This window comes from Caloenas nicobarica, chromosome 3, assembly GCF_036013445.1.
Source record: "Caloenas nicobarica isolate bCalNic1 chromosome 3, bCalNic1.hap1, whole genome shotgun sequence".
In the NCBI taxonomy this organism is placed as follows: Eukaryota; Metazoa; Chordata; class Aves; order Columbiformes; family Columbidae; genus Caloenas; species Caloenas nicobarica.
This window is the reverse complement of record NC_088247.1, coordinates 104,230,624-104,246,316: the sequence shown is the minus strand read 5'-3', so window position 1 is coordinate 104,246,316 and position 15,693 is coordinate 104,230,624. Positions and strand designations below refer to the sequence as shown.

Genomic DNA, 15,693 nt, shown 5'->3' with positions numbered 1-15,693 from the left:
AAAAGGAAGGCGGGGGGAGTGCGGATCAAAATGGTAATTAGATTTAGTTAAAAATTGAGTGTCAGGTGTTTTCAGGTGTTGAGCCCCTCCAGCTCTGGCTGGAGTCAGGCAAAATGTTCAGAGTTCTCTATGCTATTGGAAAGTCCTCTGAAAATTAAAGCTCTGAATTAAATATTAAAATATTAATTCAAGACCTTATTTTTAAACATCTTTATTAATAGCTTGCGCATAGAGTATTGCAGTGTCTGTCACCCTGTTATCTAAATGCTTTAGTAACAATGTACTCTTTTATATGTTAAAAGCAAAACCAAAAAGTCAGCTCTATGAATCACTTGTGTAGCAACTCTCTAGGCACTTGTCTATGTGAAAAAACACCATCACAGTCGGTGACTCCAAGTAGACAGTTGTTAAAAGAGGTCTGTCCCACCTGCCCTTTCCACATGTCATGCTACACATTAAGGAACAATACAACACTCATAGTTCTCCTCTCCTTTCCTCTGAAGCATTCTGTCACTTAAGAACAAAATATATACCCATATACCTTGGTTTTCCTGCCAGGTACCTCCATACAGGAGGATGCAGGTGTGATGAGCACTTGTTCAAGCTGCACACAGAGAGACATGTTTCTTGCTTAGCTGGGCACCAACAGGACAATATGTGTTCCCTAAGCACCAAAGCAAGCAGGACATAAGTGTGTGGGGGTTCAACTTTTGTCCCAGCATGGAACGCAAATGACTCTGTGCTGCTGTGACTGCTCTGAAACATCAAGTGTTACTCCCCAGGGCTTTGTTCTCTCTTTAATGGAGATACGCAGGACAGCTGTTGTGAGAATATCTCTGAACAAGCAATGAAGCTGGGAAAGAAATCCTGTTAATCAATCTGGACATTTAGTGAAGTCCACAGGGACATTCAAGACTCCCTATATGTTACCATAGCAGCTGGGAGCATACAAAAGTTCTGAGCAAATGTTTATTCCCTTTTCTTGTCTGGTAGAGCAACATTTTTGTTTGTGAATAGGAAACACAGGCTCGCAGAGCAAATAGCCTTGAAGTGCTACTGTGGATCCAGGCTTGATAAGTGACAAAATCAACAGACCTAGGCACCTAAAGATACTTTTGGACAAACTGTGAGAGCCAGGCAGATCAAAGGGCTCAGGTCAGTCTCCCATGTCCTCAGCTAATACCAAAACTGCAATACCAACTTTTTTCTTTTCCCCCCTCTTCCTTTTTTTTTTTTTTTTTTTTTTTCAAATAATCAGTCCCCATATTTACTGAATCACTAAAAGGTGGGCTAAGTGTCAAGTGCAGATGCTTTCCCTACCTCATCCCAGCCCCTACTAAGAAACTAGAGAGCCCAACAGTGGCTCTTCCTCTACTACCAGAGGGAAACCATTGACACAATCTTACAGGACATCACTGTACCATTACAAGGTGCTCTAGAGAGCACGATTCTGTTTCCCCCTTGATCTGCCCAAGAAAAAGGCTGCCAGAAGTAGTCGTTTTGCGATTCAAACACATGCCAGCTTGATAAGGAAGCATCCCAGTGAGTGAGTTTTGACAAGATTAAATGCACAAACATCCCCAAACAAAGTTGCCCTGACTCATTGCTTCCACGGTGAAAATGCAAGCTGTGTGGTTCTGAGTATGAAGAATAAACTATCCTGCCATGCTAGATGATTTCCAGTACAGCCCAGGCAGAACTGAAAATTAAGTGTGGGTGTGCATGCCGTGTTTAGCAAAGTTTGGGGGGTGTCCCCATTTGCAAATTCGTTGATCTGCTTGCAGAGCAGCAGTGTACAGCCTGAACCCAGCCCAAGTGAAATGAGGAATCGACACTGGCTCTGTCCTGCTGCCAGTGCCTCCTAGCACAATTTGGGAAGGAGTCTATGTACGTAGCTTTACAGCAGATCTGCAATTAGATCCATGGAGGTGAGCACCCTAAATCTAAGGTTAAAAAGGCTGTTAAAATCTGAAAGCAAGCAGGACCAAGTTTGTTTCAACTGCAAGAGAGCCTGACTCATTATTGTTACTGAGGTCAGACACATGGACAGGGCAAGATACACAGATGTCAGTAAAATATATTGAATGCTCAGCAGGTCTCTGTCAAAGGTAATACTAATTCTGAATTCTCTGTAGTTCTCAGCATCAAACATAGCTGAGCAAAGAGCCAGAGCCCAGCATTGCTTGCTGCTACTAAAGGCAGCACTGGTGTCCTGAGTGCGCAGAAAGCCAGTGGTGGGACAAACATTCATCTCCTCCATCTATGATTTCTGGAGATCCCATGGAAGAGATCTGGGCAATCTGTCCACATCTTCTTCCCACCCTCTTTTCTTGTGAGGAGCAAACTATAATTGACTGAAGCAAAACACTGCCCAGTAATAATACTTCACAGTTGTATAAAAGTTCTCAGTGGCCAACAGTTAATAACAATTTATCCAGCTGAAAAGAAGGTTCACACAGACTTTACTCCTAACTTGACAGCCAGGATTTCACTTCAGTTGCTTTGTCACAAGGGAGAAATGGCCAGTGGCAAAAATCAAGATCAGAGCTCAGCAGTCTTCTGTAGTTCTGAAGACTAGGATGCACTGGTTGCCCTCTAGGTTTTGGAGTGGACAAAGGAAAAAACAAAAAACAAACAAACCAACCAAAAAAAACCAAACAAGAGCGGGGGGGAAATCACTGAACTAATTATCCTACATTTATTCATGAAAGCCAAGATTAAAACAGTATGTTAAAGGATTTGAATGCAAATAGCGTATGCTCTGTCATCGTCTCTCCTAACAGAGTGCAGTACTCTGGCACCACAGATAACCCCAAATGTTGCACAGCATAGGAGAGCCTGACAGAGCAGAGAGAGAGCACCAGTCTCTTAGGGAGGCTTTAAAGAGGGTGAAAAAATACCACAGAGCTAGGAAAAAAGGTCATTTTTTTGGTGTCATTGCTGTTGTGTTAAAAAACATCTCACACTATTTATCCTGCCCTGTATTGCCTAGAAATGGCAATACACTGGGCTTCCGTTATCCTTGGTTGTGAGGCATGTGAAATTTGAACCCACTTTTCAGAGCTTGAGTCCACCACTGGGGTTGACAACGCCACCTTCATGCCATCTTCTAAGTATCAAGTACTTGGCAAAGCATACATCAATCATTTTGTTTTCTGCACATGCAGCAGGTATGGCAGGATGGTTGCTGAGGTAAGGCAGGTTATTTGCATCCTGGATTTTGAATTGGATGGGACAAAGTTAGTCTTGTACAACTAGACAAGACCTCAGAGTTATTAAGCAATATAGATATGCATTTCAAACCAGTCTGGGTGCAAGTCTTGCAATTATCCAGCTTTCCACAGCTTTTGTAGGTTATGCTGATGGCCATTAATTCCGAAACTAGACCTCTCTTGTTGCCACATGCAAGACTTCTGCAGTAGCTGTTTGAATATAGCAGCTTCCCCATGACGTGCATTTGAATGAAGTGTCTGTAACACAAGTTCAAGACTTCTTTGGGTGATCTCTTAATGTGGCGAAGATGAGAGCTGTCCTTAACTGTGTGCATCTTGGGCGTTTCTGTGTGAAGGACAGTGCCTCGTCTCCACCTTCTTTGGGACAAAGAATGATGTTTCATGTTTCCTTTATCAAGCTACCTGATCTAGTGGGGAAGCTTCCTCATTGCAAGCTTACCCTCAGCTGGCACAGTTCAGGCACACCAAGCAGGCTTCTCCACTCCCACGCATGTGCATCTCTGCTTTTCCTCCACCCCTTGCAGGTTACGATTTCGCCGCTGTACTGGAGTGGTTTGCAGAGCGGGTTGACCGCATCATTCTCCTTTTTGATGCACACAAGCTGGACATCTCTGATGAATTCTCTGAGGTCATCAAGGCCCTGAAGAACCATGAGGACAAGATGAGAGTTGTTCTCAACAAGGCTGACCAGATAGAGACTCAACAGCTGATGCGAGTGTACGGTGCCCTCATGTGGTCCCTGGGAAAGATCGTCAACACTCCTGAGGTCATCAGGGTCTACATTGGCTCCTTCTGGTCCCATCCATTGCTCATCCCTGACAACCGCAAATTGTTTGAGGCAGAGGAGCAGGACCTGTTCAGGGATATCCAGAGCCTGCCCCGCAACGCAGCCCTGAGGAAGCTGAATGATCTCATCAAGCGAGCACGGCTGGCCAAGGTGGGTGTTGGCGTAGAAGAACCCAAGCATTCAGTTTGGGCTGTCTGCAGTATGCAGGCTGTGGGGAAGTGGTTTCAGCTAGTTTGGCTTGCTGAGCTGGTGGATCCTACTCTTTTTCCACCCCATTTCACTCAGACCCAGTGTATTAGCCCTATGCACTTCAAGGCAGAAAGCACCTCCTTTGCTTGGTGTGTCAATCATGACAGCCAGCGTGAGGAAGACAGTCACAGATCAAAGCAGGTAGCACTTGAAAGGATCTGGAAAAGCAGTGCTCCGTGGTAGCAACTTGAGAATTAAGACCAATTCAGTACATCAGAATCATACACCAAGGGAACTGGTAAGCTCTAGGTCTTTTGCCTTAAACCTTCTTAGCCAAGAGAGCTACCTGGCTTAGATGGATGTAGATAAGGTGGAGACTCACAAGAATGGCAAATAAGACTGCCGTATCTCTGAATATTTGAATTGAGCTGAATGAAGCCCCTCATAATACAGGGAAGAAACCCATACCAATTAAGAAAAAGAGATCAAAAGATCCCTAGAAAGCTTTATGTGCAAGGCTCTTCATTTCTAAGAGAAAACACTTGGTCCACTATTCAAAAAAAGAAGCCAGCATGTCACATACATTAAGGACTGGTATTCATACAAAAACATTAAACAAAGTCTAGAGAGCTCCAAAATGTGTGTGTTTGGTTTGGACTGGAAAGGGACTATTCCCTGGAAGGCCATCCCCAGTGGAATTAAAAAAAATAAACCACCACTCCCTCCAGGAAGCGTATATGAATGTTACTGTCTGTACGCCTAAGACCTCATACACTGTCTTCACTTTGTCTCAGCACAGCTGAGCAACTCTCAGCACTGCAGCAATGACCAGTAGGTAGAGGCAAGCCACAGAGCTGAGCTTGCTCTTGAGGGTGGGACAAGGTGGGGTCGAATCCTAGGCACAGATACTCTCTGCAATGAAGAATTTTCTGACGTGGTCTTTAACACTTGTCTTCTTCATTCCCTGTAATTTAATGCCCTTCAGGTCCATGCCTACATCATCAGTTCCCTAAAGAAGGAAATGCCCTCAATGTTTGGGAAAGACAATAAAAAGAAAGAGCTTGTTAACAACTTAGGAGAGATTTATGCCAGGATTGAACGGGAGCATCAGATCTCACCAGGGGACTTCCCTAATCTGAGAAAGATGCAGGTAAGCAGGGGCATCTTGGCCAGAGCACCAAACATCCAAGGAAAAGAGCATTAAGAGTAACCACAGGGAATATGACAGAAACCCCGCAGACCTTGATTATTGTTGCCCATGCGAAAGGCCTGTTGTAGCACTGAAACGGGCCTTGGGCTGTGTGCAGGCTATATTTGGGCATAAACACTTTTTGCACAGAGGTCACGTGAAGCTTCAGCTGCTTTCATTTCTCAGGTCTTTGCCTGAATAGCACTTTACAGCAGATTATTTCTTCCACTTTTATTTTTCAAGCCCAGGTTCCACTTTCAGATTTCCCAGTCCTAAAAATACTGTTCAACTATATTAAAGGAGAGATAAATCTCCTGAAAAGCCCATGTCCATGCCTCTCCTCAAGAGCTGTATTTTTTTTTGTCTTCTAGTTCACTCTTTGTTTCTAGAAAGACTCAGAGAGAAAGGAGGCTGTGAAAACTTAAAGCCCCTTTTTCTATTTTAAGCAGAGAAGCAGGTTTTCTGTTCCGCAGAGCTGAGACCTGACACAGTGTTCATCTAAGTCAAACACTTCAAAGGATCTTGGATCAGGGCCTTGTATTGTATATTCAAACAATGCTGGACACTGCAACGTTGCTGTGTGGCTTCAGTCCAAGCAGAAACCTGTTCTCAGTTAATAGCTGTTGAAGTCATTACTAGTTCTCTATGGAAAACACAGCATCTGCTGCCCTTTTGTGTTTGTTTTTTTTTTTTACAATGTACTTTCCATAAGTTCTTGAGAATGAGATCTATGGAGTGTAACCAATAGAAGATCCCATTCACTGCTGCTTAATATGTGTGTTTAAGCGTTTAAAAATAACTATACCACTCCAGGAGGAGTGAATAGATTGAATTTATCAAGTAGACTGTGAGGTATAAAGCTGTAGGTCATTTTGCAGTTTTTAGGAGAGTTATCTGCAGTCCCTGCTCAAAGCACTTTTGCTTAGCTGTGAAAATTACAGAAACTCAGCCGTGCTGTAAAGAAATGCTCATGTCTTTACAGACATGCTGCTATCTTTATGGCACCTGAAGGATGCACTGCATATTGATAAGGATTTTTCCAGAAAAGTATTCTTTTGTCAGAGTGGCACCTCCTTCCCAGAGTGCAGGATGTGAGAAAATGCAGAGCACTGGCTGGAGGATGCAGCAAGAGCTGCGCAAACAGTTTGCCTTGAACAATTTGGTCTTCAAGGAGAGCATTTGTACATGGCATGGAAAGGAGGAGTCTTACTTGCTTATGGCCATCATCTGGGCCTTGAAGTAAACCACTTGCCTCTCTGCACCATGTCAGCCCCCCTTTGTAAGCTGGGAAGACCATTTTCTGTAGGTTAGGGCTTAAAGAAGGTTCAGGTAAGAGCAAGGCCAGCCAGGGAAACCCCATCACATGCAGAGGAGCGAAGCAGTCAGAGGAGGGAGTGCCGAACTCTGAACTCCTCCTCTGCAGTAGCAATTTTTTGAGCAAAACAGCAGCCAGACATCCCACTCTGCACTGTTTCTGCACTATGCACAGCCATGTCACTCACCCCTTGTTATGTTGTCCCACTTTAAGGATCAGCTGCAAGCCCAGGATTTTAGCAAGTTCCAGCCTCTGAAGAGCAAGCTGCTGGAGACCGTGGAAGACATGCTGGCCAATGACATCGCCCAGCTCATGGTGCTCGTACGCCAGGAAGAGTCGCAGCGGCCAACCCAGATGGTGAAGGGAGGAGCCTTTGAGGGCACCTTGCATGGTCCATTCGGCCATGGCTATGGCGAAGGTGCTGGTGAAGGGATCGATGATGCCGAGTGGGTGGTGGCCAGGGACAAGCCCATGTATGATGAGATTTTCTACACTCTCTCACCTGTCGATGGTAAAATAACTGGTGCCAACGCGAAGAAGGAGATGGTAAGGTCTAAGCTGCCCAACACGGTGCTGGGCAAGATATGGAAACTGGCTGACATCGACAAAGATGGCATGCTGGATGATGAGGAGTTTGCCTTGGCGAATCATCTCATTAAAGTCAAGTTGGAGGGTCATGAGCTGCCAAATGAGCTCCCTTCCCATCTCCTCCCTCCATCCAAAAGGAAAATAACAGAGTGAAAGGAAGGTTACACAGAGGAGAGGGAGGGCAAAAAAAAGATCTAGAAAAACATGTTTACTTAAATTATACCTTTAGATGTGAGATCACCTTTGGATTTATACCTATTTTACTGTATGAAGAAAAAAAACTTAAAGCAGAACAAAAGAGTCCAATCCTTCTTCATGATAATATGCAATTAACTCTTCCAGTGTAATGTCCCTGCTTTCTCGTGTGTAGTCTGTAAATATGAGGGTAAAGAAAGCATGTTAAGACTAGAAGAATCTGATAGGCAGGAGTAGAACAAAAACTGAAGTGGTCTGCCTTTTGTGAGAGTGGAATAGGCACTAACAGAAATCTGCTAACTGCCAGTGTCACTCCTGAGCTTTGGCTGCACCTTCTGCTGTTTAATGGGTCTCACAAACCTCAGGAGTATGAGTTCTTGATAGTAAAGAAGAAATCACAAGGTCTCCAAGCTATTGGCCAAACTAAAGAGCACTTCCTAATTAACATAAGCCCACACTAGAATACTAGATACTAAACCCCAGCGTTAAGAATTTTAGGAACCTTGATTCACTGTTAGATGCAAATTTTACAAGCGTTTATCTGTCCTCAAAGGAAAAAATGCAAATAAAATCTGAAACAGCTCTGAACTGGGCAGCTGGAGTTCCTCATTGTTCGCTGTGGGACAGGCACTGAGAAATCCCAATCACCTCTGCCTCTCCCATTCAGTCCCTGGAGGAGATTTGTTCTGCAGGCGCAGCCAAGAGAACCACCCTCCCAAGGGACGCCGAAGGAGAGGGCCCTAGAGGCAGACACCAGGTGGGTCAGAAGGGAGGAATGCCACTCCTGGGCTCACCGAACATGTCACGACCAGTGGATAGTGTTTTCTCTTTGAACAATGGTGGTGTTTCTCATTCCTGTGAAGTGATAGGTTTAGTCTCATCGTGCACAGTGAAAGCTGATAGGTTCCATTCTTATCACAAAGACAAGAACCCCACACTGAGTAGATGGTCTGTCATAAGAGCCGAGGACACAGCGGGGCAGTGGGCAGAGCTTGCTCTACCACCTGTGCACCCGCAAACATAGCCGAGATGTTGACAGCCTTCACCCGCCCTCCTCCTCACCACACAGTAACACTCGATCCCCTCCAGAACCTCTGCCCTGAGCCAAGACCTTTCTCCCTTTCATGCTCTATGAAATTTTTGTTTTGAAGACCTGATTTTGGCAGAAATCCTTCAATTTCCTATTTTGTTTCCCAAACACACACACACACGCCTTTCTGGTTTCTGTTGTTGCTTTGGAGCAGTGTGTTGTTCCAATTCCTGTTGTCACTTTATATAAGCTGAGCTCCTACTGTGATGAAAGACAAAGACAAATATAACTTATTTTATATCTCTGTGTTCATATTATATAGAGAAATATATTCTGTGTATGTAGGATGTGCTTATTGCAGTACGTATATCACTTGTCTTAAACATTAATGCATTAACCTTTTTTGTACCCTGGTCCTAAAACATTATTAAAAAAGAAAGGCCAGATCTGTCTATTTGTTTATATAGCAAAATTAAATGCAGCTGAAAAGAGGAGAAAAAAAAAAAGCTTATTTCTACGTGCACCAGAGTGAGGCAATTGTCCTTAGCACATTCCCAAACGTGCATGTGCAGATCAGCTCTGCCGGACTCTGGTGTGCAGTGCTGAATGGCTGGGTAACATCTGCAACATCTCCTTTCTCTTCTGACTGTCTAATCACAGCCTCGATACCTGCTGAAGCAAGTGGAATTGTGCCTGTGATTCACCCTGTTCAACACAAGGCAGAGGTAACAACCAAATATGTACTCCATTAGGAAAGGAATATATTGAAAGAATTTCCTCCTGACAGTGACAGATGAGAATGCTACAAATTTATCAAGACCTGGAAAGGGCACAAAAACCCCTTAGTCTTAAATCTTGCTGGCTCTAATTTTACTTTCGTCTTCTTTGCCCTTTCTTAACATGTTCACCGCGGTGATCATTATCCCCAGAATAGGGCAGCAAGATGGGCTGAATGAGGCAGAGCAGTGAGGACAGTGCTGGTGAAGCACTTGGGAAGAAGGTGTGAGCTGCAATGGTTGGCTGAGTTTCCGTTCAGCGTTTGTACAGGATGAGAGAGGAAACCTGGGTGGAGAGCAAGCAGCAATAAATGCAAATTTAGAAGTCAGCAAGCTGTGTGTGTCAGTCCAGTTCGACTACCCAGTAACCTCCAGTTCAACTGTCCTCAGAGCATGAACATGTGCTAGTGCTGTCCAGGTCTTTCTGTGGAATTTGTATCTATCTGACACCAAGTCAAGGAACAAGGCTGAGGCTAAACAGAGCACCCTGCATCAGCCCTACCTCTCTGTGGGTGTGATTTTTCTGATGGATGCTCGTACAACACATTGCTTGTGCCAATCATATCATGCTGAAATTTGACACTTCTTTAAACACAGTATTACTGGTTCTCTCAAAAGGGATGGAAGGAGGTCTGGTGATAGGACAAGGGGTGATGGTTTTAAACTAAAGGAGGAGAGATTCAGGCTAGACATGAGGAAGAAATGTTTTACAATGAGGGTGGTGAAACACTGGCCCAGGTTGCCCAGAGAGGCGGTAAATGCCCCATCCCTGGAGACATTCAAGGCCAGGCTGGACGGGGCTCTGAGCAACCTGATCTGGTTGAAGATGTCCCTGCTCATTGCAGGGGGTTGGACTAGATGAGCTTTGAAGGTCCCTTCAACCCAAACTGTTCTATATGATTCTACAATCCTATGAAGGTGAGATCGATTAGTCTTTTTCCAGTACACACCAGCAAGTTGCTCAGGTAGGCCAAAGATTCGTTGTCCTGGGTATCATGGCTTTTGGAGCACAAAGCCTTTTGTGCTTGGGTGTACAAGTTCACCAATCGAACCACTAGCCTGTTGTTAAAACACATGTAATAGAGCCATTTTCATTGCACCAGCTGTGACTCTGCTTTCGCCATCTCCAAGGCTCGCTGTTACACAGGAGGCAGCAGGAGATGTTCTGTCTTGTGGTCACATCAGTCACCCCCCGCACACCATAGCCAGGGCACTACAGCACGTGTCGCAGCTCCTGCCTCTGCTCCACACATCGTGCAGAGGCTCCTGCTCTGCATCCCCACATGAGCCTCTCCGGGGTGTTTCAGCAGGAGTCACTCGGACACGGCAGCAGAACAGCGGCGCAGAGAGCTCTGCCAGCACAGCTCATGAGCACTAAATAACACCGCAGCACTGCAGCGTGGGGGGTTTCTCTCAACACTCGCTCAAAAACCACTTCCACTGTCAAGAGCGCAACTTACCCTGTCGTGTTGGAGGGGAAAAACCCAACACAAGCATTTTAGCGACAAACAGGCCTTTACTTAATATGATTGCACTGTGGTTCAGCAGCAGGCAGGAGACAAAGCAACCTGGTTACAGAGACAGAACAGCAACCTGAGAGGCTCTGTTTCCAGAGAGGCAGTTTACAAATAATCCTCCATATTCAGATAAGTTTATCCAGCATATTTCACTCTTGCTAATCTCTTCAGGAAATTTAGAAAAAAAAAAAAGGCAAAACACCCCACCATACCAAACCTCCAGCACCCTGAGGTTCTCTTTATAAAAATCCATGCAATCCTATCCAGTATGGCCACTAAAAGCTTCATATCCCCTTCCCACAGACAGCAACTGCACACACTGACATCTCTCCCAGCCTTGTATTTCCCTGCCCTTCCCACCCTCTCCCCATCCCTTTCAGAGTTTTGTCTATTCGGGCAATCCCAGGCACTCGTGTTGTGTTCCACACCTGTGGCAAGGATGTGGTGTCCCCAAGTCCACCAGGACCTCAGTCTGCGCACTCGGACCTCCAGCTTGCGCCTGGTCTTGCTGGTCCACAGAGCTATTCTCCCAGAGGCAACTATCTGTGGCCAAGGGTGCTTTTTTTCTGGGAGCAGTTCTTAGTTACTGAACAAGGTTTCCCCAGGAAATTATACAGAGGAACCTATTCATTTGTTCATGTCTGTGGGTGGGGCGGTTGTATCACATGCACATTCCAGTATCACTCACTTCTCTGATCCTGTCATGCCTCTCTCTACCCGACCTCAGACAGAAGAGCTTCCACAAGGTCAGAAGAACAAAATAGTCCTTTCATTTGAGTAGGAACTGCATTTGGTCTTTCCTCTTCCTGTTCCTTTCTGGGGATGATTTAGAAATGAAAAATCTGTACCTATATGCTATATGGGACAATATATGGGCTTCTTAAAAATTAAGTTCTCCCTACTGTGGAACATGACAGGCACATTGGATCAACAGTGCTATACAACCATTTATTTGAAGGGAAGGATAGTAATTATACCAAGTTCTCCAAATAACATTTCACAGGAGGTGTGTAGTTTAGCAAAAGCCAATTACTTCTGTGAGCTGGAATTTATCCAGGATGCTGGAGTTCAGAGGGATTTTTAATCAAACAGAAAATATTATATTCAGTTTTTCCATGATCTTAAGTTCCAACATAAACTTCATACAACAATGAAATTCAGATTTAGGTCTGGAAACTTCTTTTAACTTGCTCTCATTATGCCTTAATGCTTTGTCCACATGACGGTAACCTTTGGTTGAGGAACACAGAGTTACGGGCCATCTGATCTTACATAGAGTGAAAGTGTTCCTACAAGCCCAGCAGGAACCAGGGACAACCTCAGAACATGCTACACCTCTTGCATCATTGACAGCTTCCTCCTCTGCTATTGTTTATCTCAATGTTTCTCTTATTATAGGGACAAGCTGTGGGAAGAGGGATTAAATGACTCCACATTTAGGCTTTGGCAAATCAAGGGACATGACAGGCTATTTAATCCCTTCACAGGCTCAGAAGTCCTCAAGTCCTTCAGAGCTTGACAGATGGGTGTTTGGAAACATGGAGAACAGCATCGAGTTATTCCAAAGGAGTAGCTTGACTGTGATATATCTAAGTTATTTTTGTGGAGTTTTCACAATACAGCATCTATTATTTTCTGGTCTTTCCCTCTGCTTCCTTGTGCTTATGAGCCTTTCCCTCCTCTTCCCAGTCTACACAATGGTGGGGGAAAACAAGGCTTCGTTTGGAAACTCAATATGCTAAGAAGTTCAAGGCTAGTGCAGGCAAGTCAATCACTGTGTAGCCTTCCAACACCTTCGGGCAGTGCAGATAGAGCAATGAAGCCAGCATTTAAAGCCGGATGAACACACTTTAAAACAATTCCTCTCTGCCCAAAGGGAGAGAAATCCCTGGAGAGCACAGCACACATTCTCTGCGGGATGGCCACTCCACTGATCCCTTTGCTAGTCCGGAGCACGTCAAACACTGTACGAGTTGCTAGGGTTTAAAACGGGCTCTTCTCCAGCTGGTTACGTGTCATGTAAACAAGCGTCAGCAAGGGCTCCATTAACGTCTTCTGAAGACATGAACGTGGGAAATATTTATAGGCCGTGGATTACATTGTACTCCTCGCCTGCGCCGTTGCGCAGACAAACCAAGGGTGTACGTGTGGAATTCCTCACACCTCACAAGATCGCTGCAAGCAAATGCCAGCTAAAAGCTCTCTCTAAACAACTTCTACCCACCATTCAGTCCACCACCCTATGCATTTACCAGCAGGAGGAGAATCACGGAAGGTCTGTGTAAGGCGAAGGCAGCCCAGGGGCAGGAGGAAGCCCAGCTCCAGGGAAAACTCTGGCCACTTCTCTCATCTCCTTTAACTGGGAGATTTCAAGGCAGAATTTTAGCAGCCTTTTTTTTTTTTTTAAAAGACAGTGGAAAGGAATCAAAATAAGAGCTCGCCACATGTCTGCCTACCGTGTTTAAGCCATTCACAAAGAGGACAAGGGGGAATTCTCTGCATCCAACCACCTTTAAAGTTTACGTGTCACACAGCACAGGGTCTACATTTTGCACCGTAACTGTGTAACTGGGGTCCCAGATAGCAGGTATGTTAAATTCTCAAAAGCAGAGTTGCTCCCTGGTTAGGATGGAAGGCCTCAATCCATCAGTAAAGAGTTCCTTCATATGCCAGCCAGAGTTTTAATTCTTCTGTATGCACAGAAAGGTCATAAGCAGCTTGAGTATCCATAATAGCTACCTAGCACCCATCAATCCAGTTCTACCTCGGAACAAACCTTTGGCAGACCATGGAGCTCGCACCATTCTCCACAAGGAATATCAGCTCTCTAATGAACAGCATTATCTTTGATGACTCATCCTACCAAAGGGTAAAAGCAGACCGATGACCATCTTCTCTGGCCAAGAAACCACTGCTTGCAAACTAAGCCATAAAAAGAAATGGTGGCGTGCTTCCTGGGGTCCCACCAGCTGTCACCAACATACATAAGCAGAGGACACCTAAGTCACCTCTTCCTTCTGAGCCATGCAAGACTTGGCTCTTCCTTCTGAAATTGAGCAGCCTGGAAAGGGGAAAGGAGATGATATAGTGGTTGCCATTTAGTGCCAGTCAGGAGATTTGTAGGCCGCTCGGGTCAGTAGATAATCCAGCAACTGAAAGAGCAATTGAGCAAGAAGCTTTACCACCCAGAGACGTCTCACATGCACAGGAGCGGACAGAACGAGAGTTATGCAAGCAGTGAGTGTCAACCCCAGGTCCCACGGGGAGCCTTAATAAAAAATAAAAAAATTAATTTTTTTTTTTTTTAAACAAACAAAACTACAACAACAACAAAAAACTACTATGGGTCAAGTACTGGTGATACATTGGGACCTAGTTTTTAAGCTCTGATTCAAATCTGCTTCATCCCAAGGCAGACAGCACATGCTATAACCAGCAATTAGTTCTTGACAGAGCTACATGTGGACTTTGCCTTGCCAGCTCTAGGCATCAAATACAGCAATGCCGTGCAACAAGTGGTTGAACGTCTTGTAAACATCCAGGCCTGTAGCAACCAAACCGTAGTCCATGGACCACTGACCGCCTCAAAGCTGTCTGTGCACCCACGCGCCCTTTACAGCAGTGAATTTTTTTTGTGGTTTTGTTTTTTTCCCAGTAAAAACTTTGCAAGAATGGTGACTGACAAGGCAGCGAGGTTTGGCAGCAGTACTTTCCTTTAAGCTCTGTTGATTCAGTCAGTCCAGCCCTATGCCTGCAGTATTTTCCCAGCCTTGGGAGCTATGTTCCCCGTGTCTACAACGAGACGAGATGCTGGGGAGGAGGCTCTGCCAGGCTGAGGCACAGTGTGGAGAACAGACCACATGCTGGCTATGAAGCGGGAAAGTCTGGGCTTGAACAGCTTTTCCCTCACGCTCTGTCCTCTACACAGTTCAGTCAAACTCGAGAAGCACTGGATCATCTCAGCCTTGGCAGCATTTCAGACCACTTCAGAGCTGCACATCTGTTGTGAGAACCTGGAAGGAGCAGTTCTGGGTTTTGTTTGTGGTTTGTCACAGCAATTCCTCTTCTCAAGGCCACTTTCTGTCCTTCTTCCCCTCCCGCCCAGGGCTTCGGGGAAGTACAGAGCTCTGCCCAACCTGCACAGTGGGAGCGGGGAGGAAAAGTGCTTAACCTGGCACCCCAAAGACTTTCTGAGGTAGGCAAGAGTGATGGTCTTTGTCCTGTAGCCCCCTAGAGAAAGCCAGTCCATGTTAGGTCCCAAAGCAACAGAGCAGAGATGGCTTCCCAGGCCAGCCCTCAGGAGAAGCTGCCAAAGGCACAAAGGGAGCCCCAGGGCCTCCGAGGTGGGGCCAAGGGACAGGAGGGAAGTTGCTGCAAGTTGGCCAAGGTGCCATGCCCGTGCAGCTGGGGCAGGCTAGTGCAAGCAGGGTGTGTTGAAAGCAGGCCGTGCCTCCACGGAGGGTCTGTCCGGCCATCCCAGAGCAGCTACTCTCCACCCAGCAGGAAGCATGGGTGTCTCCTTCACAGGGGAGAGAAATGAGCCCTGCAGGGAGGGACATGACAAACTGCTAATGTGACAAATGAGGACACCTTGCCCTTTCTGGCTGCCTGTACCCCAGCTCTGCAGGGATCACGCGAGGTCACGAGTGTTTCTAATGATCTGCTTCCGATGGGTCGCCTCACTCGTTTCACTTGGTTTCGCAGAAATAAAGGCGGACTGGAGGCCTTTCACTGCTTCCTTTCAGGAGGACAGTTATGAACAAGAGCTGGCACGGTCCTGCCAAAAGCCATGGGCCACCATCACACCCTGAGAGGCACGTGCCAGCTGCAGCCCTTCCTCCTTCCCCAGAAGGGTATTTACTTTCCCAGCTTCT

At 45.7% G+C, this 15,693-nt stretch overlaps 1 protein-coding gene across 1 annotated transcript in view; it reads left to right on the top strand.

Annotated features, from left to right (window-relative positions):
* The window catches only part of EHD3 (EH domain containing 3), a 30,646-nt gene extending 21,683 nt beyond the window's left edge, over positions 1–8,963 (top strand). The window contains exons 4-6 of the mRNA XM_065632319.1: positions 3,758–4,170; positions 5,195–5,359; positions 6,927–8,963. Coding sequence (XP_065488391.1) covers positions 3,758–4,170; positions 5,195–5,359; positions 6,927–7,454 — 1,106 coding nt within the window. The 3' untranslated portion in view covers positions 7,455–8,963. The remainder of the gene's footprint in view (positions 1–3,757; positions 4,171–5,194; positions 5,360–6,926) is intronic.
* Positions 8,964–15,693: the final 6,730 nt, after the last annotated feature.